Consider the following 9,386-nt stretch of genomic DNA (forward strand, 5'->3'; position numbering starts at 1 on the left):
TTGTATCCAGATGTGCCCCCACACTCCCACTCGAGAGCTACTTACTAGAACTGTTAACTATTACATTAAAAACAGTGCTGCACCAGTGAAATAAAATACAGGTGCTGAAGGAAAAGCAAAGAAAAAATTAAGAGTAATGACCTATAGGATGCTTCCTCACTAACACCTCTTCCAGCAGCAGCCTTAGTTTTTCCCAGGAGGTCTCCCGTCCAGGTACTGGCCAGGCTCACACTGCTGAGCACCAGTGGGCTGTCAGCTGGGAGCTGCAGGGTGTTATGGCTGCTTTTCTCTCCTCCTTTGCTCCTCTCTCCTCTCTCTGCCTTTCCCCTCTCCTTTCTCTGTGTCTTGCTGCTTCTCCTCTCCTCTCTCTCTCTCCCTGTGCCTGGGAGCTCCTCCTCTCTCTCCTCTTTCCTCTTTCTCCTCTCTGCCTCTCTCTCCTCTCTCTCCCTGTGTCTGGGAGCTCCTCCTCTCTCTCCTCTCTTTCCTCTTTCTCCTCTCTGCCTCTCTCTCCTCTCTCTCTCTCTCTCTCCGTGTCTGGGAGCTCCTTTTCTCTCTCTCTCCCTCCTGCGCAGAAAGGACCAGCGAGCGAGAGGGAGGAGGGAGGAGGGGGAGCTGGCTCGTGCGTCTCCCAGTCAGACCGCCAGCCGCGGGCTCGCTGTCAGTGCGCTCTGGAAGCCTGTTCCCTCCCCCTCTCTCTCCCAATCCGTGCCAGGATCCCGGACTCCGGACCCCAGGCAGCCTGCATCCCCGGCTCTCCCTACCCTCTCTCTCTCTCTCTCTCCTCCTCCTCCTCCTCGCCGCGGACGGATCATGTTGACGTCTCTGCTTCTCCACCTGGCTAGCGCGGCAGCCCTGATCCGAGGTAAGCCTCTCGAGGGGGCTGGCTCTGGGGGGGTGTGGAGGGAGAGTGGGCGCACGGCGGTGTGGAGAGGGGCCGGGGGGTTTCGGCAGCGCAGCCTGAGCGAGTGCAGTGAACGCAGAGGCTAACGGCACGCTCACACTCACACACACGGCCTGTCTGGAGACCGGTAACGACCTGGCCGGGGGAATTCCGATACTGAAGCTGTCGGGATCCAGTCACAGCCAAGCAGGGCTCTATTGTTCAATAAAGACGGCTGCATGTACAACACAGGGCTGGAGAAAACCACATAGAACAGTCCCAGTAAAATTTGAGCTACAGTTCCAGTGCAGTAGAACAGTCCTGTTACAATAGGAGCTACAGTCCCAGTCCAGTAGAACAGTCCTGTTACAATAGGAGCTACAGTCCCAGTGCAGTAGAACAGTCCTGTTACAGTAGGAGCTACAGTCCCAGTGCAGTAGAACAGTCCTGTTACAATAGGAGCTACAGTCCCAGTCCAGTAGAACAGTCCTGTTACAGTAGGAGCTACAGTCCCAGTCCAGTAGAACAGTCCTGTTACAATAGGAGCTACAGTCCCAGTCCAGTAGAACAGTCCTGTTATTACAGGCCTGAAGCCATTAAAAAAGAGAGAAAAGAGGTAACAGGGGGAAATGTGACTGATATTTATCTACTTCTAAGCACTTGACTCTGCAGATAATAATTCTGCTGGATTCAGCTTCTTGTAAATCGCAAATTCTGTACTGGATTTCAAACTGAAGCTGTAAATCTGAATCTGACAGTGCTCTGCAGAGAATATTTAGTGTAAGAAAATAGATGCAGTATATTCTGTGTAGCACAGCCCTGTTTCTGATGCCAGGCTGTCTCTCTCCCCTGTCTCTCCCCCTCTGTCCCTGTCTGTCTCTCTCCCCTGTCTCTCCCCCTCTGTCTCTCTCCCTGTCTCTCCCCTTCTCTCTCCTGTGTCTCCCTCTCTCTCCTGTCTCTCCCTGTCTGTCTCTCCCCCTCTCTCTCCTGTCTCTCCCTGTCTGTCTCTCTCTCCTGTGTCCGCCCCTGTCTCTCTGTCTCTCAGTGTCAGAGCAGGGTCCTCACCAGCGCACTCTGCTGAAGGAGCTGCTGAAAGACTATAACAGGATGGAGCGTCCAGTGGGCAACGACTCTCTGCCCCTGACTGTCCACTTCACCCTCAGCCTCATGCAGATCATGGACGTGGTCTGTCTGCCTGACTGTAGCTGTACCTGCCTGTCTGCCTGACTGTAGCTGTACCTGACTACCTGTCTGCATGTCCATCAGCCTCTCTGTAGTTCTGCCTGTCTGTCTGCAGTTGTGTCTGCCTGTCTGTAGTTGTGTCTCCCCGTTTGTCTGCCTGTCTGTAGTTGTGTCTGCCTGTCTGTAGTTGTGTCTCCCCGTTTGTCTGCCTGTCTGCAGTTGTGTCTGCCTGTCTGTAGTTGTGTCTCCCCGTTTGTCTCCCTGTCTGTAGTTGTGTCTGCCTGTCTGTAGTTGTGTCTCCCCGTTTGTCTGCCTGTCTATAGTTGTGTCTGCCTGTCTGTAGTTGTGTCTCCCCGTTTGTCTGCCTGTCTATAGTTGTGTCTGCCTGTCTGTAGTTGTGTCTCCCCGTTTGTCTGCCTGTCTGTAGTTGTGTCTACCTGTCTGTAGTTGTGTCTGCCTGTCTGTAGTTGTGTCTGTCTGTCTCTGCGATTCTCTGCGTTAGAGAACTAAAATAAGTTTCTATTGTACTTTCAGGATGAGAAGAACCAGATCCTCACAACCAACATCTGGCTTCAGATGGTAAAGACACACGTGTGTGTGTCAGTGTGTGGTGTGATGCCAATGTATCTGTATGTCAGAAAGTGTGAGTGACTGTGTGTCAGTGTGTGTGAGTTCAAGTCACAGGCTCTCTCCCTCTTTCACCCTCTCCCATCTCTGAGCAGTACTGGTATGATCACTACCTCTCCTGGAACCAGTCCAAATACCCAGGAGTGAAAAACCTGCGATTCACCACCGACCAGGTCTGGACACCTGACGTCCTGCTGTACAACAGGTAACGCTCACCTGTACAACAGGTAACACACTGGAGCACAGGTATAGCACACAAGAAAGAGTCCTCTGACATCCAGCTGTACAACAGGTAACACTCACCTGTACAACAGGTGACACACTGGAGCACAGGTATAGCACACGAGATAGAGTCCTCTGACATCCTGCTGTACAACAGGTAACGCTCACCTGTACAACAGGTAACACACTGGAGCACAGGTATAGCACACGAGATAGAGTCCTCTGACATCCTGCTGTACAACAGGTAACACATTGGAGCACAGGTATAGCACACGAGATAGAGTCCTCTGACATCCTGCTGTACAACAGGTAACACATTGGAGCACAGGTATAGCACACGAGATAGAGTCCTCTGACATCCTGCTGTACAACAGGTAACGCTCACCTGTACAACAGGTAACACACTGGAGCACAGGTATAGCACACAAGAAAGAGTCCTCTGACATCCTGCTGTACAACAGGTAACGCTCACCTGTACAACAGGTAACACACTGGAGCACAGGTATAGCACACAAGAAAGAGTCCTCTGACATCCTGCTGTACAACAGGTAACACATTGGAGCACAGGTATAGCAAACGAGATAGAGTCCTCTGACATCCTGCTGTACAACAGGTAACGCTCACCTGTACAACAGGTGACACACTGGAGCACAGGTATAGCACACGAGATAGAGTCCTCTGACATCCTGCTGTACAACAGGTAACACTCACCTGTACAACAGGTAACACACTGGAGCACAGGTATAGCACACGAGATAGAGTCCTCTGACATCCAGCTGTCACCTGAGCACAGGTAGAGCACACCTGGGCATGAGCACAGATACCTCCCACCGGATCTGGGTCTCTGCAGCTCTCACCTGAACACAGGTAACTCCTCTGTCTCCCCCATCCCCGCAGCGCAGACGACCACTTCGACTCCACCTTCAAGACCAACGTCCTGGTGAACTCCAGCGGGTACTGCCAGTACCTGCCCCCAGGTACGTGTGCCCCCCGCCCGGCCAGCCCCGCGCCGAGGGCTCCCCGGCCGCTGACCGCTGACCGCCGCGCGCTGCGTGTGCTGCTGTGCGCAGGAATCTTCACCAGCACCTGCAACGTGGACGTGCGCTGGTTCCCCTTCGACATCCAGAAGTGCGAGCTCAAGTTCGGCTCCTGGACCTACGACGGCTGGCTGCTGGACCTGCAGATGATGGACGCCGACGTCTCGGGGTACATGCCCAACGGGGAGTGGGACCTGGTGGGTGAGTGACCCTGCGTCTTCTGCCAGACCCCACCTCTTACCCAGCTGCTCCTTGTTTTTATTAAGAAACACCCCTTTTTACAGAGGCCTTGTTTTGGCCGGGACGCCCCTCATGCATACTGACCCTACGTTTGCTGAGGCACCCCTGAACCCCCTTTTTACAAAGAGGCACCACTTTTCCTCATACAGCCAGTTCCTTCTTTTATTAAGAGACCCACCTTTTTGCAAGACACCCCTTTTTACAAAGAGACCCCACTTTGGCTGAGACAACCCTTTAAATAAAGAGAGCCCAAATTTGCTGAGACACCCCTTTTACAACGACACCCCATTTCTGTTTAGACACTCCTTATAACGCTAGTCCCTACTTTTGCTGATAGACACCCCTTTACACAGCTTGTCCCTCCCTTTTGCTGGGAGACACCCCTCTTTATTAAGAGTCCCCACTTTAGCTGAGACTCCCCATCTTAAGCTAGTCCCTGCTTTTACTGAGAGTACCCCCCTTTTTCGGAGGAGACCCCACGGCCTGTGTTGTCTGTGTAGGGGTGCCAGGCAATCGCAACGAGATTTTCTACGACTGCTGCAAGGAGCCGTACCCCGATGTCACCTTCGTGGTGACCATCCGGCGCCGGACGCTGTACTACGCCCTGAACCTGCTCATCCCCTGCGTGCTGCTGTCCTCCATGACGCTGCTGGTCTTCGTGCTGCCCGCGGACTCGGGGGAGAAGATCTCGCTGGGTGAGTCTGTGGGTGCGCAGTGTCCACTCATGGTCAAGTCCTGGAGCACAGGCTGTCCTCTCTGGACAGCCAGGTCTGTCAGTGTCCGGGGTCTATGACCAGGCTGTGGTCACTGATCCTGTCCTCTCTGGACAGACAGGTCTGACAGCGTCCAGTGAGCCTGTCCTCTCTGGACAGCCTGGTCCATCTGGGTCCAGTGTCTATATCCAGGCTGTGGTCACTGAGCCTGTCCTCTCTGGGCAGCCAGGTCTGTCTGTGTCCAGGGTCTATGGCCATGCTGTGGTCTTTTAGCCTGACCCCTCTGGACAGACAGGTCTGTCAGTGTCCAGGGTCTATGGCCAGGCTGTGGTCACTGTACTTCATCAGGATCTGTTTATCCTCGCTGTTCAGATATTCTGCTTGTGTGTATTGTCTGTTTAGGGTCCTTTAACATTCTCTCCTCACTCTGTCCCTCTCCCTCTCTCTCTCCTTCTCCAGACTCTTACAGTCCTCACCCTCTCCTCCCTCTCTCCCTCTCTCTCTCCTCTCCTTCTCCAGACTCTTACAGTCCTCACCCTCTCCCTCCCTCTGCTCTCTCTGCAGTCTATATACTACCCCCCTCTGACAGCTCTGCTGGCCTCAGCACCCTGCTGTGCTTCGCTGGGAGTGTGTGTGTGTGTGTGTGAGAGTGTGAGTAATCCTTCACTGTGATTCTCCACCCCTCCCCTCTCTCTGTCTCTCTGTCTCTCTGTCTCTGCAGGGATCACAGTCCTGCTGTCTCTCACCGTCTTCATGCTGCTGGTTGCGGAGATAATGCCGGCGACGTCTGACTCCATTCCTCTCATCGGTGAGTCTGGTGCCTCTGTATCACTCTGACTCCCCCCTCCCTCTGTCCCCCTGCTCTTTCAAATAGTCAGATTCAAGTTTAAAAGAGCTTTATTCGCTCGATCAATGAGTTACTGCGGTGCCAAAAACCACAGGAATATAGCAATTAACACATCAACTTGCAATAAAATCATCTTGTTGTACATTTGCATTCAGCCCATCGCTTACAGTGAAGCAGCACAGTCTGCTCAACAGGCTCTGATAGGAGATCGCACTGTCGCTCAGACGCTACTGTCTCCCTGCGCCCCTCTCTCAGGCCAGTACTTCGCCAGTACCATGATCATCGTGGGCATGTCCGTTGTGGCTACAGTGGTGGTTCTGCAGTACCATCACCACGACCCGTCTGGGGGAAGGATGCCAAAATGGGTGAGAGTTCCTCGGCCTCCATCTCCAATCCACAGTCCAGGCCAGAGCCCGGAGCGTCAGGGGTGTGACGGAGGGGGGAACGTTGTTGCCAAGGCAGATACCATCAGCACAACATCTACAGACGTTTTACAGTACAGTCACATCATCCGACATTTAAATACAACATACAACACGTAGAACATTATTGAGAGACAGGTTCACTGTTCCTCAGGCTGGGACAGGAGATCACACACTGTATTATTATTATTGTTGAGAGACAGGCTCACTGTCTGTTCCTCAGGCTGGGACAGGAGATCACACACTGTATTATTATTATTATTATTGAGAGACAGGTTCACTGTTCCTCAGGCTGGGACAGGAGATCACACACTGTATTATTATTATTGAGAGACAGGCTCACTGTCTGTTCCTCAGGCTGGGACAGGAGATCACACACTGTATTATTATTATTGAGAGACAGGCTCACTGTTCCTCAGGCTGGGACAGGAGATCACACACTGTATTATTATTATTGAGAGACAGGCTCACTGTCTGTTCCTCAGGCTGGGACGGGAGATCACACACTGTATTATTATTATTGAGAGACAGGCTCACTGTTCCTCAGGCTGGGACAGGAGATCACACACTGTATTATTATTATTGAGAGACAGGCTCACTGTTCCTCAGGCTGGGACAGGAGATCACACACTGTATTATTATTATTGAGAGACAGGCTCACTGTCTGTTCCTCAGGCTGGGACAGGAGATCACATGCTGTACTGTCAGCTCTTCTCTCTCTCTCACCCCTCTCCCTCTCTCCTCTCTCCAGGTGGAGCTCATCCTGTTCCAGTGGGTGGCCTGGTTCCTGAGGATGAAGCGTCCTGGAGAGGAGGGGCTCCCGGAGAGGCCCCCCTGCACCCCGAACCTGCGCCGGTGCTCCTCGGGCTCCGGGACGGGCAGCCTTCACTGCTCCCCCAACCCGGACCCTATCCTGCACCCTCTGCACCCCCAAAACCTGCCCTCGCTCAGCCCCCACGCCCAGCTCCATGCCCAGCTCCACGGCCTGCACCCCACGCATGGCAGCACCCATAACGGGAACCTGCTGTACCTGGGCTTCCAGAACCTGGACGACCCGCCCGTGATCACGGACCCCCAGCGGCCCCCCAGGAAGGGCGGGCCCGGGAGCAGCGGGAGCCCGCCGCCCCACGTGCCCCCCCAGTTCGGCAGCCCCCTCCCGCACCTCCAGGCCATGGGGGTGCCCAGCCTGAACGGGGCGCCCGGGCTGGGGCCGGCGGAGAGCATGGGCGGCGGCAGCACCCTGTCCACCGGCTGCGGGGGGGCGCCCGGCGGGGGCTGTCTGGGGGTGTGCCCGGCCGGGATCGGGGACCCCCAGCTGCAGGCCATCCTGGAGGAGGTGCGCTTCATCGCGGACCGGTTCCGGGAGCAGGACGAGGGCGAGACGGAGTGCGAGCAGTGGAAGTTCGCGGCCGCCGTCATCGACCGGCTCTGCCTGGTGGCCTTCAGCATCTTCAACATCGTCTGCACCATCTCCATCCTCATGTCAGCCCCCAACTTCGTGGAGGCTGTGTCCAAGGACTTCATCTGAGAGAGAGACAGGAGAGGGGAGAGAGAGAGAGACGGGAGAGAGACAGTCTGCACCATCTCCATCCTCATGTCAGCCCCCAACTTCATGGAGGCTGTGTCCAAGGACTTCATCTGAGAGAGAGACAGGAGAGGGGAGAGAGAGAGAGACGGGAGAGAGACAGTCTGCACCATCTCCATCCTCATGTCAGCCCCCAACTTCGTGGAGGCTGTGTCCAAGGACTTCATCTGAGAGAGAGAGAGAGACGGGAGAGAGAGAGAGACGGGAGAGAGACAGTCTGCATCATCTCCATCCTCATGTCAGCCCCCAACTTCGTGGAGGCTGTGTCCAAGGACTTCATCTGAGAGAGAGGCGGGAGAGACAGGAGAGAGAGACAGGAGAGGGGAGAGAGAGAGAGACGGGAGAGAGACGGGAGAGAGAGGGGAGACAGGAGAGAGACAGACTGAGGAGAAAGACAGGAGAGAGAGAGACGGGAGAGAGAGGGAGACAGGAGAGAGAGAGAGACGGGAGAGAGACAGGAGAGAGAGGGGAGACGGGAGAGAGAGGGGAGACGGGAGAGAGAGGGGAGACAGGAGAGAGAGAGAGACGGGAGAGAGAGGGAGACAGGAGAGAGAGAGAGACGGGAGAGAGACAGGAGAGAGAGAGGAGACGGGAGAGAGACAGGAGAGAGTGAGAGACGGGAGAGAGTGAGAGACGGGAGAGAGAGGGGAGACAGGAGAGAGACAGATTGAGGAGAAAGACAGGAGAGAGAGGGGAGACAGGAGAGAGACAGACTGAGGAGAAAGACAGGGAGGAAAGAGAGAGACGGGGGGAAAAGAGAGAGACGGGGGGAGAAGGGGGGGGGGCACGGGGGTATGGGACCCTAAAACCCTTTGCAAAGCTCTGTTCAGAGGCAACACAAGAGACACACAGAGAGAGGAGGAGGGGGGAAGGGAGACACTTCCTCTCTCTCTCCAAGGGCATGGCGCTGACGCGGCTGTCGGGCTGGGTGTCGCCCTGCTGGTTTGTCTCTTGTTTCTGTTCGGGAACTGCAGTGGAGTGTGGTCTGACCCGGGTTCCACCGGGGGGCAGCTCTATACAGAGCTGTGGAATCAAGTGTCAGTGACAGATCACCCGAGTCGAGCCCCTGCCTCAGTGCAGTGCCAGACCTGCTCGGCCTCCTCAGTGAGGCTCCGACCCACCCTCACGCTGTACAGCCCTTCCCCTGTACAGGCACACACCCAGTCTGAGATCGCCAGCGCTGAGCCCCAGCCCTCCACATCAGTCACTGCAGCCTCAGCAGTTCCTACTGTACCTGCATCCAAAAATAAAAACGTCTCTTTTTCTACTCTGTTTCAGCCTTATTCCTTATTCCAGGCTTTATAGGCTTGTCAGTCAGACTCCCAGTGCACAGCAGTCTGATCCACTCCAGGTTTTACAGTGCTGTCAGTCAGACTCCCAGTGCACAGCAGTCTGATCCACTCCAGGTTTTTACAGTTGTCAGTCAGACTCCCAGTGCACAGCAGTCTGATCCACTCCAGGTTTTTACAGTTGTCAGTCAGACTCCCAGTGCACAGAAGCCTAATCCACTCCAGCCGTTGCTACCAGCTGCAGGACTCCTGTACAAATTGTGCTGGTGAAGCAGAAAAGAAAATGGCTTTAATATTATTTTAAGTCCCCATTTGTCTTGTTGCTAATCTCCTCTTTCACAG

The 9,386-nt window shown here is 54.7% G+C and overlaps 1 protein-coding gene across 1 annotated transcript; it reads left to right on the forward strand.

Annotated features, from left to right (window-relative positions):
- Positions 1 to 243: 243 nt before the first annotated feature.
- On the forward strand, positions 244 to 9,020 carry chrna11 (cholinergic receptor, nicotinic, alpha 11). Its single transcript, XM_088905013.1, has 10 exons — positions 244 to 862; positions 1,926 to 2,065; positions 2,597 to 2,641; positions 2,785 to 2,894; positions 3,809 to 3,888; positions 3,982 to 4,149; positions 4,689 to 4,883; positions 5,623 to 5,709; positions 6,004 to 6,113; positions 6,922 to 9,020. Exons 1-10 carry the CDS (start codon positions 811 to 813, stop codon positions 7,696 to 7,698), a joined length of 1,764 nt encoding a protein of 587 aa, XP_088761139.1. The 5' UTR covers positions 244 to 810; the 3' UTR covers positions 7,699 to 9,020.
- The last annotated feature ends 366 nt before the right edge of the window (positions 9,021 to 9,386 follow it).

The sequence above is a fragment of the Atractosteus spatula genome, chromosome 25 (genome assembly GCF_055471065.1).
Source record: "Atractosteus spatula isolate fAtrSpa1 chromosome 25, fAtrSpa1.hap1, whole genome shotgun sequence".
Classification (NCBI taxonomy): domain Eukaryota; kingdom Metazoa; phylum Chordata; class Actinopteri; order Semionotiformes; family Lepisosteidae; genus Atractosteus; species Atractosteus spatula.